General features: G+C 35.1%; 1 protein-coding gene across 1 annotated transcript; it reads right to left on the reverse strand.

Annotated features, from left to right (window-relative positions):
* Window positions 1-720: 720 nt before the first annotated feature.
* LOC109107262 (forkhead box protein K2-like) lies at window positions 721-22,575 on the reverse strand. The gene is made up of 9 exons (XM_042716811.1): window positions 21,884-22,575; window positions 9,881-10,072; window positions 7,872-8,016; window positions 6,883-7,029; window positions 5,750-5,943; window positions 5,237-5,451; window positions 3,645-3,884; window positions 3,347-3,559; window positions 721-2,466 (listed from the first exon to the last, which is right to left on the reverse strand). Exons 1-9 carry the CDS (start codon window positions 22,165-22,167, stop codon window positions 2,273-2,275), a joined length of 1,824 nt encoding a protein of 607 aa, XP_042572745.1. The 5' UTR covers window positions 22,168-22,575; the 3' UTR covers window positions 721-2,272.
* Window positions 22,576-23,303: the final 728 nt, after the last annotated feature.

Below are 23,303 nucleotides of genomic sequence, written 5' to 3' on the forward strand. Positions count from 1 at the left end.
TATTTTCGGTGACCACATAAAACCTAGACCACATTAACAACACCGCATCTGTTAAGATCATCTGTAGGACGACACGACTTGAAAAGTACCTTCTCATACACAAAATATCAGAAGCACATCCTGCATGTGAACGCTTACACGCCAGCGCCACACAGTGGTCATCCGAGGAATGGCCACACTTCTAGTTTAAAGTCACTTATTAAAGACTCAGTGAGTCTATTATTTTGGGGACATATTTAGGCATTATTTAACTCAATCTGAACACACCCTGTGTGACCTACAACAGCCCTAAAAACCTTTTACTCTCCATTTAAAAACCTTTTATTTTAACTTTGCTTAAAAAAAATAAAAAAAAGCAACAAAACTGTTTTCACCATTGACCATTTTTAGATTTTTTTTTTTTTTAATTAGCAAAACAGCATATCAGAATGATTTCTTAAGGATCATGTGACACTCGACTGGAGTAATGATGCTGCAAATACAGCTTTGCATCGCAGGAATAAATTATATTTCAAAACATTCAAATTGAAAAGTTATTTTAAATGGTAATAATATTTCATAATATTACTGTTTTTGCTGTATTTTTATCAAATAAATTCAACCTTTGTGAGCATACAAGACTTCTTTCAAAGACAATGTTAATAAATATCTAAATATTATTTATCTATCTATAGTTATTATATGCATTTCACTGAAGAAAAGACAAGAACATCATAAGAATAAGGTTTAAATTAATTTATATATATAAAAAAAAAGCATTGACCCACTGAAGCAGAACAAACATTAATCATATTATTTTTTTTTTGCTTTTGTTTGAAACATATATAATCCGTCAGACTCACCGGCCTGACCAGAATCAAATCATTAAGCCTACACCAATACAGCCTAAAAAGAAAAGGGAACGAAACGGAAAGGAAACAGGGGAAAAATAAACAAAAAGAACAGTCTAATCAAGTGCAGACCTGGTCTGATTCGAAACAGGTTCTCGTATCTTGTTTTTTTTTTTACTTTTTTTTTTTCTGAATGACATGTTTAAATCGACGGCTCAGGTACGTTTGTCTAGTCCGTTACATGCAAGCTGGATGAAAACAGTTTGACTACACATGGAAATGACACATCCACTCGAGCACCTGTATGAAAATATGTCGGTGTAACAAAGCCGGTTTTGCTCAGATTTAAAAATAAACAGAGAGGGAAAAACATAGGAAGGAAATACTCCATTGATACATTTTTATCCATCTTAGAAAACAAACTACGCTTAGTTTCACTAAACAGAAAACAGACACAGTCCCGGACGTCCCATGTCCACTTCTGCTCATATGCTGCTGCTGCTGCTGCTTATATATATTGTTATTATTACTTTTTAAAACGTCTCTATAACTGAAAACACGCCCAGATCCTATGCTCCACGTATGAATACACAAAATACTGCATATTACATCCACTACGACGGCTGGGGGATGCTGTCAGGCTAGCTGCCGAAAGTTCAGGAATATCTGATGTGTTTCGGAATATTTTGATCCCTTTGGCTCCACGTTCAGCCCTAGTATGCACTATTTTAAAAAAAAAAGACAACAATCTATGTGCGGTTCATGGTGTGTAATTGCATTCCAGGACATCCTCTTGGATTTCCATCCTCCGTAGTGGACTTTCAAACTTTGGAATGTTGGATCGAAGCCAGTGTTCCGCTGTCAGCGAAAAAAAAAAAAATATATAAATAAAATAAAATCCGGATTCCGCAAGCGGGAGTTCTGGAATTCTCAGTGTGCTGTGAGCAACACATGAGTTCCGGAGGTTCTAGAATCCTTTGGGTTCCGAGGTCAAGATGGGATCAACATCTGCACATCCGGAGGGCATCGCACGTCGCAAAACCTCCGGGATAGCGTGCATTTTTCCCTAAAAATCACCATGACTCCCAAAGAACGGAATCCAAGCCGATCGAACACCTCCAAAGTCTGTAATAAAATGCCCAGTTATGGACCAGATGGCAGTTGCTCTTGAGTTTCGAGGTGCAAGTTTTTGTCCAATCAGGCGTTTGAGTGATAAAACGGAAAACAGGGAGAAGGGTTGCTGCGGAAACAGACAGAAAACAGATAGTATTTTATGCATTTGGTTCTTTTTTGACGTTTTTGCTTCGGCTCAAAGAGTTACTGTCCAAGCCTTGAGTTTTGGCACCGTGAGCTGCTGGATGGAAGAGAAACCGTGATGAGATGAGAAAAAGAGAAAACTAGAGAAGGAGGGAGGGAAAGAGGTGGTGGTGGTTAATGGCTGACTAGTTGTGCTGGCTGGTGGAGTTTGTGTCCGCAGCGGTTCCGTTCGGGTCGGTGGTGACGGCGTGTTCTTCGTCCTGGGTTTTCAATCGTTTGCTCTCCGGCGGCTCGCTGCCGTTTTCTCCGTTCTGTCTCTTCGTGGGGAGCGAGGCGGATGCCGAGGCGTGAGCGGCCAACATGTGTAACGGACTCGACACTGGAGACAGACAGAAAGAGACCTTTAACATTACGATTCTCTCCCAAGTCTTGGGTCGCAGCCTGACATTATAATATTATAATATTTCTAAGACAGAAATATATTACTACTACTACTGCAAAACAAAAGCACTGTAAATAAATGAGTTAGTAGGCTATATGTTCAAGAGTTTAAGCATTTTTTGACATTAGAATTCACATTTTCTTCACTTCGATGAGTTACTGCGGTTGTTAAAAATATATTTCATAATTAACGTAATAATATTATGTTACAGTAGTACAGTTACAAGAATTGACTTAATTTCTTCAATTTCAATAACTTTTTTTTTTTACATTTTTGTTTTGCTTCTGTTGCAAAAAAAAATATAAATGTTTCACGTATATGAATTATTTTACTTTACAGTAGCAAAAGTACAACATTTCCTGTTTATTCTCTTCACTTTCAAGAGTTAAAACCATGAGCTTTTGGTTTTCTTTATTGTCATTAGAATTAACTTGTGCATCATTATAAAGGGTTAATTCATATTTTATAATAAATATATAAATCATTTTAATTCATAATTATTGTAATTTCACTACTACAATTTCCTCACGTTCAAGAGTTAAAGTCTTGAGCTTTTATTTTGAGACAGGCTGAGCTAGAGAAATAGGAAAATTGTAAAGCAAATATAGAAATATAATATAAAAATTTCATTTTCTATATTGAAATACCCATGATTTAAGAGTTCACCAATTTTCATGACTTCTTCAGTTGTTAATGGGGGACAACAACAACAACAACCAAAAAATGAATAGAAAGAAAATAAATTGGTATTTAAATTCAGTTTTTATGGCATGATATGATTAATGTTTAACGTGATATGAGACGTGTGAATGAATACCTGCGTTAGCCTGGCTCTGTATCGCTGTGGCGATGGGCACTACATGAGTACCATTCTGGGTGATGGCTTTGATTGGCAGTTGGTGCTGACCCAGTGGGGCTTGTTGCACTATGGTAACCGTCTGGAGGGGCGTGGCTGCAGTGCTGCTTTGAATGATCCTATTGGCTGAGCCTATAGAGCCGTGATTGATGCCGGGAACCGACTCTACCTTCACTGAAGAGAGACAAAGACACATTTTGTTACTAACATTATCTGTAGAAACTCAAACCAGGTCAAGCTGCTTGACCGAAGTTCTCACCTTTGACCTCCTCTCCGTTCTCCAGCGGTTCTGCTTTGATGGCAGGCTGCAGGTTGGCTCCGCCGATGGTACTGACGGCCACCGCAGGGATCTGATGCACCACGTGCACCGTCTGCATCAGCGGCTGTGCAGACGTGGAGGACGTGACGGGGGCGGCCACAGCGTACGTGACGGGTTTGATCGTCTGCGTTAACGAACGCTGGACAGCGATCAGAACAGGCTGGGTGCTGATGGGAGACGCTGAGAGAGAAGACAAGCACACACTTCTAAACTAACTGATGCACTAATGATGCACAGCATCGTTATTTTAGTATCACAGAGAACCTATTATGATTTTAAGATGATTTTATTAGTATTTAGAATTTTTTTTTTTTTTTTTTAATTTTCAGTTTCTATTTTAAAATTTAAGTTTTAGTAATTTTGTTCAATGTTTTTTTTTATGTCTGTACAGTTTTAATTTTTTTTTTTTTTTTCAGTAATGTAGTACATCAAATTCAAATAAAAATTTGAAATATTACCTTGGCAACCATCTGAAAAAAAAAAAGTTTAGTTTGTTTATATATATATATTATATATATATATATATATATATATATATATATATATATATATATGTATGTATATATATGTATATGTGTATATATATATATATATATATATATATATATATATATATATATATATATATATATATATATATATTTAAGAATGTGTAAATAATACTAAATTATTGTTATTTATATATTCTTTAATTGACGTTTTGTTTACATAATATATGTGTGTATACTGTGTATATTTATTATGCATATATAAATACACACACATGCATGTATACATTTAAGAAGAATATGTTATGTTTATATATTAAATATATTTATATATAATATAAAATATAAGAATATAAATATATAAATGTATATACATGTAAATATTTTCTAAATATATAATTTATGTGTGTGTTTTTATATATACATAATAAATATACCCTGTACACATACATATATTATGTAAACAAAACTTTTATTTTGGATGTGATTAATCGTGATTAATCATTTGACAGCCCTAATATATATATATATATATATATATATATATATATATATATATATATATATATATATATATATATATATATATATATATATATACACATATACATATATATACATACATATATATATATATATATATATATAAAATTTTATTTTCTTTTGGTTAAATTTTATTTTATTTGGAATTACTTATTTAATTTTTTAATGGTTTAATTAACTGTAATAACCCTGTAATAATAAGCAATTGTATTTTTAAGGCCCATAACAAAAACAGGTTTAATTAATTACTTTTGTGGATAGTTGATTTGTTATATGATTATGTAAATTGGTTTTACAAATAATACAATTTTTGTGTAAACTAAGATATATATATATATATATATGATGCACAGAATCTTACTGATACTGATAATTTGTAATTATTTGGATTATAAAAATAAGTAAATAAAAACAATAAATTAATATGACCATCATAGATTATAAATATGATAAAAATAACGATAAAGATCATGAATCTCTGAGAGTAAAGTGTTTGAGTACCTGTGGTGTTCTGGGTAAACCGGGCCTCTTGAATCACAGCTAGTTTGGGTTGGACAGCAGCGGCAGGAGCAGGAGCAGGAGCAGGGGGCGGGGCAGAGGCGGGCTCTGGCTCCATGGGAACAGGTGAGCCTTCCCGTGATAGGCTGTCGGGGGTCTGCGCAGCGCTGGAGTGGGCGGAGAGAATGCCCGAGTGATTGGGCGACGCCGGGGCGCTCCTGTTATTACAGACCAACACATCAGGATGCGTTTCACGTACACTACCGGTCAATAAGATTTAGTTTCATTCAGCAAAGATGCATTAAACTGATCAAAAGTGTCAGTGAAGACATTTATATTGTCAAAAGTAATTCCCATTTCAAATAAATGCTGTTCTTTTGAACTTTCTATTCATCAAACAATCCTGAAAAAAAAAAAGTATCACAGTTTCCACAAAACTATTAAGCAGCGCAACATTGATAAGAGGAATGTACGAGATTAATCGTACGTTGTAAAGGTGAGTGTCACAAGCCTGACCTGGATGAGAGGGGTCCCAGCGGGGTCCTGAAGCACGGGACGCCCCGCGGCCGGCGTTTCCTGAATGCCTGCTCCACGAGTTTGCTCTCAGACGACGGGTCTATCCTCCAGAATGAGCCCTTGCCCGGCTCTTCCTGTGAGCGCGGGACTTTGAGGAAGTAGCGATTCAGCGACAGGTTATGACGAATCGAGTTCTGAAAGAGAGAAATGCATTCATACTGCCAACTGACATCTTCAGCCGTTTCAGACAGACACGGTCATCAGAAATCATTTTTATTATTTGTACAAAAAATATTAAATAAATAAAATGAAGGAAAATGTAGAAAATAAATAAGTCTACAATTGTATATCTAATATTGTCTTAATAAACCCAATCTAGATAATACTGATGTTATACATATATATAGTTTTTTTTTTTTTTTTTAGTACTGACCTGAATAAGATATTTCTCATCAAGTACTAAATAAAAAATAACATGCTTTCGTATGATCCCTCTTACTTTGGTAAAATAATTAACATTTAGGAGAAATGCAAAGTGCATGTCAAATTCTGACCACAACTGTACATTTATATAAACATAGTTTTAGTTTATATACTAAAAAAAATGAAGATACAACAAAAATAATCCGCCTTTTATAAATAAAAAAGACAAAAGTACAAAATTGCTAAAAATGCAATATAAATCTAAACTTAAAAATGACACAGAAATTAATTTCAAAAAAAATATTTTTAAATTATTGTAATTTTTCATTAAAAAGTAAAGAATGCAGGACATTTTCTTGCATACAACCGAAAATGGCATAATTCTGGATAAACTGAGAATCTGAAACTCAGAAGTTTTATATAATATATATATATAAATAATATATGTGTGTGTGTGTGTGTGTGTGTGTGTGTGTGTGTGTGTGTGTGTTTTAAAATAGAGATTGCATTTTCTCCATAATTCTGAAGGGGAAAAAAAGAAATTAGACAACTAAACTTTACTCAAAAACGCAATAAACTTCAAAGCACAATGCTCATAGAGTGCCAAAACCGCCTGATATTTTCCAGATATCCCTGAGATAGATGATTGACTGTAACGCCGGTCAGTTCACACAGCATGGTCTTCAGCTGATCGGACGTGTGCTACTGACCTGCCAGCCCTTGTCTGCCGTCCTGTAGTACGGGTAGTTCTTGGTGATGTGTGTGTAGATGCCGTTTAGTGTTAGCTGCTTGTCCTGCGCCAGCGTGATGGCCTGAACGATCAACTGAGCGTACGAGTACGGGGGTTTGGAGTCGTCCTAGAGAAACAGAGGATTTCACCTTTCAGATCAACTCATTCAGACCGGATCAGAACAGACGGACACTTTCTCCAGGTGCTGTACACTATCTGTCAAAAATGTTGAATAAGTAAGATTTCGGGAGGAAAGAAGTCTCTTCTGTTCACCAGTAATATTGTGAAATATCCTTAATAATTCAAAGAGTGTTCTATGTGAATATATTGTAAAATGTAATTTATTCCTGTGATCAAGGTTGGATTTTCAGCATCATTACTCCAGCCTTCAGTGTCACATGATCCTTCAGAAATCATTCTGATATGAAACATTTCTGATTATTATCAGTTGTGCTGCTTCATACTTGTGTGGATACTGAGATACATTTTATTTGATGAATAAAGAAATAGAAAGTTGAAAAGAACAGCATTTATTTGAAATCAAAATCTTCTGTAACATTATAAACGTCATTGACAATTTAATGCATCGAAAAAGTATTCCATTTCTTTCTTTCTTTCATGTTTTTTACTTACTAGAAACGATCATCATTTCCACAAAAATACTGAAGCATATCAGACTGATTTCTGAAGGATCATGTGACACTGAGGACTGGAGTAATGATGCTGAAAATACAGCTTTACTTCCCAGCAATAAATTATATTTTTTTTATATTTTCAAAAAGAGAAAACAGTTCTTTTCGTTTTGACAGTATTTTTGATCAAATAAATGTCTTGGTGATCAATAAGAGACTTCCTTCAGAAACATTACTAAAAATCTGAATGATTCCTAACTTCTGACTGGTGCTAGATCTCTCTGATCATTACCCCTCGGCTAGTGTGAGGTTTATCAGTACAGAAAGCGTTCGTCACCTTTGGACTGTCTTCTCCTGACGCCTCCTTGTCGTTCTCAGACTGAGAGTTCTCATTCATGAGCTGCAGGTCAGGCACGATCCTGCCCAGCCTGTAGCCGGACGACCCCGCACCACGCGGACTGGACGGACACGAGTTAGCAGCGCTGATGGAGAAACCACAGAGAAATGCATTACCAAACACTCCAAAACCATCATCAGAAACCGAGCGGTGGAAACAGATGGACCGCAGGGAAGGAGGAGGTTTAATTTCTATGCAGAAAAGGAAACTGTCTCATTTGTGTGGCAGCCAAACTCAATTAAATCAATCATATCAAAAGTGGCACATAAAGGACACAGCTGCAGCCGCAATTCAGACACAAACACAAACCACCAACTCCTACTCGACAAGAACATCACCGTTTCTGCTCCAAATGCTCGTGAAATCTTTTCGTATACAGGAAAGATTTCATATTATTCTGCTATATGAATTATCTCTGTGTTGTTTCATTAACTAAAACTTTTTTTATTTATATATATATATATATATATACACACATACATACATAGATTAAATATAGAAATATTTATAATTATATTTAATAATTTTATTTATATGCAACAATATAGCGCTAAACATCAATTATTTATATTTTAATTAAAACAAAACAACAAAAAACAGACTTTCATGAGCATTTTTGATGCAAATTAATTGTTTAATTTTTTTTTATAAATTCACTAAATCTGACAAGTTTAATCAATTAAACTGCTTTTGTATTTTTAATAAACTTTTAAACATTTTTTCACATGCACTTTTGGACAATTATAGTTTTTAGTTTTTATGCGTTAAGTTTTCAGTCCTTACAAGCAGTGTTAATTTCGTTGATGAATAATTTGTCAACAACATTTTTTACACAGACGACAACAAGACGATAACGAACTAAAACTCTATTTGAATGACAAAAACCATGACGTAAATCTATTGACATTTTTGTCAACGAATAATAACGAGATGAAAATTTTAGGGAGGGACAATTTGGGAAGAGAATCAAGAGATTCATCCAGAACGAATCTGCTGCGTGGTTCAGAGGTTAGATGCGCACATATGAAATAGAAATAAATACGTCTGCTTGAAAAAATAAAGAATATGGTAAACGAGTTGCTATAAGGAATGCATAATTTACCTATATAACCATTGGTTTTTTATTTAAATGAAGACCATGTTCTTTTTCTTTATGAGAAGTTGTTTTATTTCATTTTAACATGAAGGCATGTTGTGTCTCACTGCAGTTAAATCATGTCTATCATGATAAAACCTTAATATCAAACCTATATAATAAGTTTGGAAATTTTAGAGAAATGCTTAATAAATGCACTGTAACTAAAACCCATTAGATTTTAACCGACTAAATTTACTGTAGATTCAGTCTACTAAAATCTTATGATATTTAGCAGACTTAAACTAAATTCAGATGACTAAAATATGACTAAAACTAAATGGCATTTTAGTCAAAAGATTATGATTAAAACTAAATACTTAATCAAAATTTGCTGTCAAAATTAACACTGCTTACAAGGCAACAATATTTCTGTTCTGCCAAAGGCAACAAACCAAGCATTTGCATGTCAATTAAACAGATGTTTCCAACCTAATTGGGAGATTTTTTTATTATTATTTTTTTTATTTAGGCTTTGTTCCAATGCAAACTCCCATTCTTAATTGTTAGTTGATTCAAATAGTATTACTTTTTGTTTGCATGTGCAAGACAAAAGAATGAATCTTGGCCAAATGCACATTAAAAGTTTGATCCTGCAATCTTCTAAGGTTCCCATCACCAACAAAATAAGAAACATATTGTACATTTTTCACAAATTGCTTTGTCCATTAACCTAATGGTGTGTGTTGGTTATACTGTGTTTGTACCTAAAGGAGTGTGTTGGTTATGATATAAAGTTGGCGGGTTGCTGTGTGTGCGCTGGTTATAAAGTGTTTATACCTGATGGTGTGTGCTGATAATGCTGTGTTTGTACCTGATGGTGCCGGTGGGCGAGGGCAGGGGGCTCATGAGGTGAGCGATGTTATCGGGGATGTTGATGGTTAAAGGGGAGATCTGTGGCTGAACCGCTTTCACCGGAGACTCCGGTTCCTGCTTCTCACGCTTGACGCTCGCCAGCGCAGTGAATGTGATCTTGATGTTCGTACTGGGGAACCGAAACGTGCACCTGAGAAAGAGAAAGAGAGAGAGTCTTTATAGATCGAACAAGCATCAACATGAACCTAACAATGAGATCTGCGGCCAAAACAAAGCTTCAGGCTCCCAAAACACGTGTGTGGAGCGTTTAAGGCAGAGAAGAGGGCTTTTAAAGAGTCTGAAGTCATCATATTAATCTATGCGAGAATGTTTTTTAATGAGTCCTAGTGAACAAGGTTTTTACATGCAAAATGAAATCAGAAAAACAGGCAGAGAAACAGAGAAACTCACAGTTCGGGATGTTTATATGTGCAGTCAGTTTAATACGTGTAATCCGTTTATTAAATGCATGTAAACACTCTCAACGTGCCTCAGACAGAAGTTTCCTTTGGCTGAGACGACTGTGGTTATAAAGCTCAGGAGTATAAGCAGATCTCCAAGCGATGCTAAAATTAACCGCCCCCTTGACGAACTAATATTCAGTGTTAACACTACCAGCCCCAGGAGTAAACAAGTCCCTTCACCCACCAAAACATGACCAAACACGGCTCACAGAAACCAGTTATTTTAGCACTGCTAATCACACAGCATTATATGTTCAATAAATATTTAATAAATCACAATTCTTCCAAAATGAAATGCCACTTAAAAAAAGCCCTTTATTTAAAAAAAGTGAAATATTAATATTGTTATATTTATTTATATATTATTTTTATTTAGATAAATTTATTTTTATTTAATATTATTAAATTTATTAAATTTAAATGTATTTTATTTTTATTTTATTTAATAAAGCAATAAACAGCAACATTTACATACATTTTAATAAATCAATTTAAGAAACAGAGATTTAATGAGCATTTTTGATGCAAACTAATTGTTGAATCAATTGTTTTGAATCAGTTTTGTTAAATCTGACAGGTTGAACTGAATCACTGAAATAATATCAAATTATTAAAACATTTCTCATCGTCATAACAGACTGATCTGACACGTTTGCGATTTCATCTATTTTCATTTTATGCATTTTGATTTCCAATTTCAGTTTATTTTTAATTTTTACTTTTCATGAAGTTATTTTGTGTGTGTCTTTAAACTACTATTTTAGATCAGTTTTTATGTATTAATTTCAGTTTAAGTTTTTTTTTCTTCCAGGTCATCACCAACAATCCTTACATTCTGCCAATGATTACAACATTTTATTGGAAAAAGCAACAAAACAACCAACAGTTTGTCAATTAAACAGATGCTTCTTGTCTAATTATGAGTTAAAAAAATGCATTTAGTTTTCATTCCATTGTAAACTAAACAATAAATCATGAATAATCCTTCCAGAATGATTATAAATAATCACATAAATATTAAAATGATAAGTGCATGTACTCTTCAAGTCTTTCTCAATTAAGTAAACATTGCTACAAGTTTTGAATTATTGACACTGCTGTAGAAAGACTTACATCAATGATTTGTGTATCAGTTTAATTCAGAAACATGCACTTGTTAACCCGAGAAGACAAAAGGGAAAGAAAACGTATCCGAACTGGTACAGCTCTTGAAGGAGTTCAGTCTCTCCGCTCCGGCGTCACCGTCCATATGGTTGGCACTGGGTGAGGTGTTTCTGTGCCAAACCTTGTACTAAACTTTGCGCCAGGCCCCTGCAGACCTGGCACACATGCACACCAATCACACCCAGCGTCTTCAATTATCCCCAAATCCTGCTTATTCACTAATAAATGAAAGGAGGATTTCATTCTGCCTTCGTTCAGGAACAGAGCAGACATTCATACGTGTCGGGAATAAACATGGAGTCAAGCTACGGCCAACATCTGGACTCAACTTTAAGAAACTAAATGCGTGAGAAGAAATCTGTGCTTATCTGAAATCAGTTTCAACTTTTACAATACAGACAAACTCTTTAGTCTACTAAAAGTGATTTGATGCTTGTGCAATACTTTCTTTTCAATTCATTCTGATTGTCAATTTTAGTTTAGATAATATCAACTGTACATAATGTTATTTTGTTATGCATCTTTAAACAATGAATAGTTTTTATGCATGCTGCCAAAAACAAGTTTACTGAAAAGCAAGCAACATTTTGCATCTCAATTAAATAGATCCTAATTGTTTTTGTTGTTGACTTAATTTAGTTTTTGTTCCTTTGCAAACTCCTGTTTTTACTCTTCAGTTCACAACAATATTCTTTTTTTCTTTCATTAAACTAATTTCCAAATTAAGCTAATGTAACTTAATTAAATTGGTGTTTTTCCAACCAAAACCACATTATCATTAGCACTAGTTAATGCATTATTAACTAACATGTAAAGCATTTATTAATCTTAGCTAATGTTGTAAAAATACATATGTTTAGTGCAATTTTAGTATCACTGAGATACGACTATTATAGTTTGTATGAATTACTTTGAACTAGTTTTTAGTTTAATATTTTCCATTTTCATTTTAAATTTTAGTAATTTTGTTGTGCGTGATTTTTGGTTTGTGGTTTTTTGTGTTTATATAGTGTTTATACATTTTTATTTCAGTTTCAGTCTTAGTTATTTCGCTACATCACATCACAATTTAGTTGAAATAAAATGTTTTTATTATATTTTATATTACATATAAATGTATGTAAACATTTTTTATTTTGTATAAATGTATTTTGTTTGTAGTGTGTTTTATTTACAGGTGTTTTATTTTATATAAATGTATTTTGCTTGTTTCAGCTTGTGTTTATTTTATATAATGTATATAAATATGTTTTATATTTTTCTTTTAAATATTTATGTAATATTTTCTTATATTTTAGTTTAGTTAAAATTTGTTTTATTTCAAGTAATTTATTTTTTTTTAACTAATGTTACCATATACAGCTTTTGATTCTAAAAATGTAGCAGTAAATGATGAAAGTAATATTGAAATGAAACAAATTAATATGTTCTGAATCTAAAATTAAGTTCATTATTTCTTTGGTTAAACCTTTGACCTTTTTGAAGTGTTTAGTATACTACTGTAAATTCATGTCACTAGTGCTGGGCGATGCAGCTAAAAACATCTGTTTTTTAGACATTCAATGGTGTTTTGTTACATATTTGTGTGCTGGAAAGAGTGAGTTACCTCTAATGCTTCTGTAGAAGCACTGTTCATTGCTAGCTTACGTCAACTAACGTTAACGACTGAAACCTTGTGGTAAACTGCAATCTCCACAGTGGGCAAATCTGCTCTTGATTAGAGCCTGAAGAGAAATGTGTCACGCAAACTACAATAAACAATTCACTTATAAACAAAAAAAAAAAAAGGCAACATTTTCCACATCCAACAAGACACACTCATGATCTGGCCTTATGATTTGTGCTCGAGTAAAACATCTGCACACTGGGCAGCAGTCATGAACGAGCAGCGCACCGACACACTTTATCAACAACATCTGCTGGACCTCTCTGGAGTAACGAGTCCATTCCTCGAGGTCATGTTGTGGAAAAAACTATTCAGAGTTTGATGTTCTACACGACACAGGAATTTACAGAAATTCCTCTCCAGTCCAAACCACAAAGTTTACTCAAACTAAACAGCTACATTTAAAAATATTCATGACTAAGACATTACACACATATTAAATGGAGAGTTGACCCTGGAATGAAAATTGTGCCATCATTTACTCATTCTGATATCATTCCAAACCCATAAAGCCTTTGGTCAATCTTCAAAACATAAATTAAGATCATTTAAATGAAACCTGCGAGTTTTCTTTGCCTCCACTGAAAGTTCAGCTGAACAAAACCTCAAAAAGGTCAGTGATCTAAAAATTTCTGCAACTTCTGAGGTCTCACTAAATTCTTATTTTGTGTATCAAAGATTAAAAAATATCTGCCAACGGGCTCCGAAAAAACAGCTTAATTCAAACGGAAACAAGTTTTCATATATGCCACTGACTGATTTTGTGCTTGTTTTAAGCACAAACTGACTGACTTTTATTCAATTTCTCATGAAACAAGACTTCAACTATCTTCATTTTGCATCTCAAGTAAATGCATCTTGATACAAAACAAGACAGAAATACTGAGTATGATCAATTTTTATTTATTTAAATAATTTGTTTTATTTTATTTTCAGTGCATGCAACATTTCATGTATTTTCAGTGCATGCCAGGACTTCATTCTGCTCTGATTTAAGACTTTTATAAGGCCTTAATCTGTGAAAGGGGTGAATTAATACTTTTTAAGACCTTTTTCGTATCTACAGAAACCCTGTTTTTGGATCTTTCTAGGTTTTGGTCACCTGGAATGTCAATAAAGTGACAAAGGTTTTTGTAAAAAATATCTTACTTTGCATTTCAAAGATAAAAATATATTACTTTGCTTGATCATATCTCTTTAACCATCGATATCTCCATAAACACTCAGCATTCAGCACTGATACTTAGTAGTTACTTAATTATAACACAACTCATTTACAAACTGAGAGACTTAGAGACACAATAGAAAGAAAAAAATCAAATGTTTAAGAAAAGTACTAGTTTTTAACAAATGCATTTCAGAGAAGAAGATAACAATCATTCTCACATAAATTGTTGAAACTCTTTCAGTAAACATTCATTAAACTTTGCTCAGCTGTCTTTGTCAGATATCCAACAATCGTTCTGTTCATGCAAATTGTAATTCGATTATTCAGGATTGAATGTTAAATGTGTTTCTGCTCCAGGCAGCCATTCCGAGCACAATCTCGTCATGGCAACTACGAGGAACTCTTTAAAACAGGAATGTTGGGATCTCAAGCCCTCACATTCCTCCCTGAGACGTGTGTGTGTGTGTGTGTGTGTGTGTGTAACCCGAACAGACTTGTTCCTGCATATCTCCTTGCATCTCAACCACAAAACACCAGAACACAGTTTCTACAAAAAGATCTCGCACAGGAAGCCTGGTTTAACCAAACACAAAAAACTTTGATTTTTTTTTTTCTTTTGTGTGTTAATTTTCTAAAAAAATAATGGCTGAAAAGTAAAAGTGAAAATATTTAAGCACTTTTTCCCCCATTAGATTTTAGCACCAAAATGGTTGAGTGACACACTACAGCTTTTACTGTGCCCTTAACTAACGACACTGAAGGTATTTGACTACTGAGGGAGTGTTGAGACTCCCTTCAGTCTGCACCGCTCTGAAGCAGAGGAATCGTGCCAAGCTAGGGATGTAACGATTCACTCAACTCACGATTCAATTCATGATTTTGATTCCAGGATTCGATTCGATTCACGATTTTGATTTCACGATTCAATCTGATTCATAATTTTGATTTCAAGATTCGATTCACGATTTTGATTTCACGATTCAATCCGATTCATAATTTTGATTTCACGATTCGATTCACGATTTTGATTTCACGATTCAATCCGATTCATAATTTTGATTTCACGATTCGATTCACGATTTTGATTTCATGATCCGATTCGTGATTTTGATTTCACAATTGTATTCACGGTTTTGATTTCACGATTCAATTTGACTCATGATTTTGATTTCATGATTCAATTTGATTCATGATTTTGATTTCACGATTCGATTCACAATTTTTTTTTCTTTTTACAAAATGAGATTTAAGACAAATTATAAATTGAATGTGTCCTTTTATTATTGCGTTGACAGAATGCTGCACATTTCTTTGTGAAACTGAAATATAACACTATAGTAATATACTAATATAGCACTTGCATTTTATTGCTCTTTTGTTGGTTTTGATTGCTTCTATTGTCCTCATTTGTAAGTTGCTTTGGATAAAAGCGTCTGCTAAATGAAAAAATTTAAATATAATGTAAATGTAAATTAAAAAAAAAACTAAATTGAAATTTTAAAACAAGCCCCAAATGAAAGAAAAGAAGTAACACAAATAAAAGAAATCTCTTCATATAAACAAATTAAGGATTTGTCTGTGCTCTTTCCATTTAAAATTAGAGGCAACCACTGCATTGTTATCATGATTCAAACAAAGATGCTGCATACATGCAACATGAGCAGTTTTTAATCTAAATTAGATTGAATAATTTCAAAAAGAATGGTTTGACTTCGGTTTTGTGAAACTATACCTAAATAGTATCTGCATGAAACAGAAACAGCAGATGAGCTGAACGAGACACAGATTCACTCTCTGCCAGCAGGTGGCGCTTAAAGCGTTTCCTTGGTTTCTGCTGTAAACAAAGCAGCTCTGCACTTATGAACTTTAATATGCATTATACAGAGGCAAGATGAAAAGAAAAAAATACCATCTAAACTTTTCTCGCGATTTGTTTAGCACCTCATCCGATTTGAATAGTCACATATTTGAATCGGTTTTCAACCGGCTTGCGGTTAATCGTTACATCCCTATGCCAAGCCTTACACTCAAAACTGAGTTTAGCAGCAATAAGACACTATATGACTATTTACCACTGACTGAATTATTTTCAATGCAATTCAATTCATTTCAAAGAGGTTTAACAGAAAATGCATGTTTATCTAAAAAAAAAAAAAAAAAAAAAAAAAAAAAAAAAAAAAAAAAAACTGGATCATTTTCAAAGCAACAGAAAAAAAAAAAAAAAAAAACCTACAGGAGAGAAGGAGAACTGATTTGACTCTAAAACTTATGTCATCAGCAGGGGTGTGTGTGCTCAAAGACAGACCAAAGCACCAAACCCTAACACTTTCCAGACAGAAACAACCCCATTCCCAGTGACTCACTGCCTTACAACAGGAAAAAAGACACTAGGCTGTTTTATAACAGATATTAAAACCTGACTCACTCCTCCAGCGGTCTAGTCTTGTCTACAGCAGACTCCTAACACTATGAAGGCATATTTGAAATATAAATTATTGATGAATAAATAAATAAAACAAAGTCATTAGCAAATAGTTTGGTATTTTTAGATCTAATAAAATAAAATCATATAGGTGTGTGTATGAAAATAAATATTGCCGTTTATTGTTATATTGCTGCACATAAATGAAATGTTCTGCTGTTAATATAACGATAAACAATGTGGAAAATACTTTAGTAGATTTTTACGGTCTTTCCATAAAATCTCTTTCATCTGCTTGAATGCAACAGCTGTAAGGTCAAAATAATAGCTCCTCTGACATAATTAAAAACACATCTTTATTTGTCTTTATCAGTATTTTAATCCATCTTTAGATGTCCTAGGAACTAAGGTTCAGTTAAAGTGGGAACTAAACATCTTTCCCAACTTGAGAACTGAATCTGTGCCAATATCACGGACTATAACTATATCAGCATCACTTGGCCCTGGAGTGTAGTTTGTGCTCCTAATTAATGCATCCTATAAATGTTGTCGTATGTCTTGCACACATCCAATCTGTTTGTCTTCATTAGTAACATGCAATTATATAGGAGGTGTTGAATTTTATCTTTAGCTCCTTGCTTTCTTTCTTATCATGTCAACAGGTTAAGTAAAAATACGAATATGCAATAAAGCGCATAAAATTAGCAAAATGCTCCGGTTTATAGTTTTGTTTTTTTCTAGCTGATTGGTTATTCTGAGGTAAACCATTGTTATGTGGCATTATTTACAAGCTTTAACAGTTTAAAACACTGAATGAGCCATTACATAAGACATTTCAGTAAGATGTACTGTATCTTATAAAATACCTGCTGATGTCCATTCATGATTGTTTTGTACTATAATAGTAAAGAGAAAGAAATGATGGGTTCACGTGCCGCTTGGACTGAGGACGAATCACTCATGCATTTAATTAAAGAGCACCAAAACTGTATTTATTGTTTGAATTTCGTTAAGAACTCGGCAGAATTTTTAAGTTGATACTTTGTTTATTAAAGGTAACAGAGCACAAAGCTTATTGCAATTATTGGACTAATAATAATAATAATAATAATAATAATAATATGAAGCTCACGCATTAACAGAACGACGCTTATAGACTAAAGATCTTGATAACAAGAAGCCATATCAGTATCGATTATAAACGATCGCAAATATTAAAATGGAGCTCACGCATTAACAGAACGACGCTTATAGAGGAAAAAAGGCGACCTCAGCAAAAATATCACTCTCAAATGAATATTTTTGGTTGCAAATGTGACTTTTTTTAGGCGTAGTCTGGAGATCCAATCATAGCGAAACTCTCCACTATTTAAACGGTCTTTAGCTTCTTGATCAATATTGAAACTCAAAGCGTCTCTACCTCCAACGTGCTGTCCTTTATAGTCCATACAAACCATCTGGACGTCCTTCAAGTCTCAGCGCGTGCGGCAGATTGATTTCTTGCCAATTACAGTATGTGGACACGGCTCTTTTCTAATCTTCAGAGAAGTGGCAGTCTAATTAGCATAACATTTATAAACACACTCATGTTGTGAGGCATTTTAATGCAGTCACCTATAAGTAAGCCATTATAAGTCAAGCCATGCTTAGGTCATGGGTTCGATTCCCAGAGAATATACCTTGAATATACCAAACAAACATAATTGTTTTTAATGAAATTTAAAAAGGTAGTTCACCCAAATTATAATGTTGTCATCATTTACTCACCCTCAAGCTGTTCCAAATCTGTATGAGTTTCTCTCTTCTGTTGAACATAAACAAAGATATTTTAAATGTGTTGGTAACCTAACGGTTGATGCTAGTCAGTGGCTTATTGTCAATGGCTACCGTCAACTTTTTGGTTACCAACATTCTTCAAAATATATTTATTGTGTTCTACAGTTGAAATAAATTCATACAGATTTGGAGCAGCTTGAGGGTGAATAGATGACATTTTTCATTTTTGGGTGTCACTTTGGATAAAAGCATAGTGCAAATGCATAAATGCAGACTATACTGTATAACACGGAATGTCATGGAATTCTGCAAAATATTGGATAAATGAATCAAAACTTGGTATACTTAATCAAAATGATGTAGTAATATGGACTAGTGTCTGTGAATGTTAAACCGCAAATGACTTCTACTGAGAAAAAAATAATAATAATAATAATAAAAAAACTGTACGTAAATTTGTATTAAATAATAATAACAGAACCTGGAACAATTTAAACCGACAACACAGACTTTCCAAAAAAACAATACATCATTTTATATATAAATTTTAAAAGAAACTGTAAGTATTTATATTTTAATTATGTATTTATTTTGATAGTTTTTTTTCTTTTTATATATAAATTCCAAATGTGGGTAGAAGAAAGAAGAAGAAGAAGAAGAAGAATGTGGGCAATCAGACAGTTGACGGTAGCCAATGACTTCCATAGTATGGAAAAACCTACTATGGAAGTCAATGGCTACCGTCAACAGTTTGGTTACCCACATTCTCCAAAATCTCTTCTTTTGTGTTCAACAGAAGAAAGAAACACAGGTCTGAAACAACTTGAGGGTGAGAAAATGATGACATAACTTGAACTAGCCTATCACTTTAATGGATTGAACATCCTTTTCGATTAATACAATTTAATTAAACCATTAAAACTAAAATGGAAAATACTAAATTTGGGGCAAAAATAAAATCGAACTCGTGTCAAAATTAAACAGATTTTATAGAGCCCTAGATTTTAAAGCAGATGTTGGCTATAAAAAGCCTTATTCGTGTCTGTCAGCACAAAGGATCTCTCTGCAACTCCACAGGACTCAAACAAACATGTAAGCTATGCTTCCATATTTAGAAAGCTCACTCTTAATGTGACACCGCATATCAAGATGATCATCTAGAGGTGATATGTCTTGTTAAATCAGTGTAGGATTCCACAGAAAGATTTGCAGGGCTGAAAATGGCTGTGCACAAAATTGCTTTTAAGGCTGGCACTGTAGGGTGCAACAGATTTGTTGTTATATTGAGATATGTGGGTCATGTGCTTAAAAAAGCAAAGGGATAAGTGTGCACTACAGTCGTGCTCGACGCAGTGATTTGATGACATGCATAAAAAAAAAAGATACCTGAGACATACAAATCTACACTGCTAAATCATTCTGAAATATGCTGGCCAGCTGTGGGTGAGACATAACACAAATCAGACATTCAAAACAGATAATGCACCATCCAAAGGTCGGCTTCAGGGTAATGTCAACACACCCAGATGTCCAACAGCTTCTCAAGACAAACAAATAAAGAAAATGGAAACAGCTGACAGCAAACCGAACTTTTCTGAGATGCACCAAAAAAAAAAAAAAAGGAACTTAAGCACATAAGAAACAAAGAGCATATGATGCATAGAGTCAGGATATCAGCCCCAAACCCCTAGTTAACACAAATCTCACCATTTCAGTGATTTTACACTCCATCTGAGACAAAACCACACTCATTATTTCATGATAAAACACACATTTTCTCTTTCACGCACATTTCTTACAATTAATACAGGTGATATATTTGCATGCATATGTCTGAATATGCATGTAAATTTTAAACTGTGTTTGAAAACGTGGTGAACTGCCTACCTAGACAGCATCTTTAGGACATTGCTTATGATGCCTAAAACTGCTGCACTTGTCTATGATGCTTAAAATGGGTGCTGTGTGCACCTATTAATATATCAATCAATGCCGCATGTGCACATGATGCCCAAAACTGCTACATGAACCTCTTATCACCCAAAATACTGCACATACCCATGATGCACCTCAAAATGCTGCTGTATTTGCCTATGATGCCCAAAACTGCTGCATGTACCCCGTATATCCCAAAATACTGCACATACCCACGATGCACCCCAAATTTTTCTGAATACACCTATGATTGGCCAAACTGCTGCATTATATGTGCCTGTGACTCCCAAAATGCTGCATGCATCTACTGTTCCCAAAACAATGCTGCTACACATTTTAATATGAAGCAAAAACATGCATCTATGATCATGTCCAAAAATACTGCACCTATAACATCCCAAAACTATTGCATGCACTAATGATACCCAGAAATGCTGTTACACATGCCTATGATGCCCAAAAATGCTGTTACACATGCCTATGATGCTAAAAAAATGCTGTTACACATGCCTAAAATGATGTTACACATGCCTATGATGCCCAAAAACGATGTTACACATGCCTTTGATGCCCAAAAATTGTTACACATGCCTATGATGGCCAAAAATTGTTACACATGCTTATGATGCTCAAAAATGCTGTTACACATGTGTATGATGCCCAGAATTCTGCATGCAACTATAACACCCCAAACTGCTGCAGCTTGTGCCTATGACTCCCAAAATGCTGCTTGCATGTTGTTGCTCAAAAATACTGCTCCACACGGCTATGATGCCCCAAAATTGCTGCAGCACGTGCCTATGCCTCCCAAAATGCTGCATGCACCTATTGTTGCTGAAAAATGCAAAATACACTTGCCTAAAAATGTTGCACATATCTGTAACACCCCAAACTGTTGAAAGCAACGCCCTGAAAAAAAATTCTGAATACCCACGATGGCTCAAAAATGTCGCTACACGCGCATGTAATGCTCTAATCTGCTGCAGCACGCACCTATGACACCCCAAAAATAGTGCATGCACGTATGGCGTCCAAAAATGCTGCACTCGCCCCTTGTGGCTCAAAAATCTTCATAGGTCTGTCACGCTCCATGCATTACGATAAGAAGAAATGTTACGTGCACCGTATAAAAACGATGTTGTACACAATGACCAAAACGCTGCGTAAACATGACGCCCGTGAATGCTGTCTACTTAGGCATCTCGCTAGGGTTTGAGACACAGCCCAGAGGCTCTGAAAGCGAAACGAAAAAAAAAAATGTGCAACATAGGGACACTAGCACGTGCTCCCGGTGTTTCATCACAACAACAACAATTACATCGAAGACGATGATGACCACGAAGAAGATGAAGGTTATAATCACTCACACTCTCGGCAGCTGCAGGGGTGGCGCCCCCCGACGCAGAAACACCCCGTCCACGAACACCCCGTTTTTCCCCAGACAGCGCAGATAAAACTCTCCTCCGCCCAGTCCCGAGCCCGTGTCCTCCGCGGCGGCGGTGAAGATCTCCAGGTGCCGGCGGGAGATGAAGCTCGAGTGGCCCATGCTCACGTCCACCGAACCCTGCGACGAGTTCCGACCCACCGTCACCGAGCGCTTCTTCATCACATACTCAAACTCACGGCCCTCCAGACGGGCCACCGCTGCCATCTTTATCTTTCCGCACACGGGGCACGATAAATATGAATGGTAAATATGAAGGGGGGAAAACGTTAAACGTGCCCGACCGGAGATACCAGCATCAGCGGCGGCGACTCGACCCACCGCCGCGATTCAGCACGAAGAGAAAGGGAAGGGGGCAATAGCCAATCAGGGCGCGCTGGTGGAAGCGGCTCTGTGATTGACAGAGAAGCCAACCAATCAGAGACGCGTTAAGGAATGCAGTAATTCGATCGCAGCCAATGAAATTAGGACTATGGGTGACTTGGCGGATTGAAGGTCGGTTGCGCTGCGCCTCAACACGCATGTATGTGGAGAGTTGTCAACACTGGAGTGGAGATTCATCGTGGATGGACGTAAAATGGTTTTATAATATAATCATTAATTATCGATTAAGAATAATACAGTGTATGTAGAATAAAAGTATGATTTAATACAATACTATAAAAATAATAAAATTAAAAACCGTTAAGAATCTTGTAATAAAGAATGTTTATTTTTATAATGGTTGTTTTATTCATTTTTTTCTTAATGCGTATTGATAGCTTTGGGAATATTGCAAGTGCCTTTAAATCAAATGCGATTAATTGCGAGCTATGTTTAAAATTCACCAGGTATTTTACCTTCCCGGTAATTCATAAACGCTCATTGTCCATTTTAAATCTTCTAATTGTTCACAGTTTACCCTGCATGCATTTCTATAATCTATTTTTACAATAGCGCATCACAATTTATCTCTAGAAACTAGAAAATGTATGTCTGAGTGAAATAAAGCCCTGAAGATTTTGCTGTACGTTTGAATCCCGTCGAAGTCTACTCCGCGTTTTACGTCTCTCCACGTCTGCAGTCGCCGATTCCCCCATAATCCTCAGCGGCGTCAGCGTGTGTTTTGAGTACGGAGGTCATGAACACAAACGCGTTTTAAGGCGCGAAGATGCCCCTTCCCTTAAACAGCACGCAGAATGTTGTTTAGCCCTCAAACGGAGGTCAATTCTTCAAACACGTGAACGCGTACAGGGAGACGCGCGCACGTACTCCGGGGAACATGTGCTCGTGCAAGGTGACGTCATCTCTTCCTGGTGTTTGTAAACAGTGCTGCTGGGTGTGACCCGCCCGGGCGCGTTCAC

This window comes from Cyprinus carpio, chromosome A3 (assembly GCF_018340385.1).
Source record: "Cyprinus carpio isolate SPL01 chromosome A3, ASM1834038v1, whole genome shotgun sequence".
NCBI lineage: Eukaryota > Metazoa > Chordata > Actinopteri > Cypriniformes > Cyprinidae > Cyprinus > Cyprinus carpio.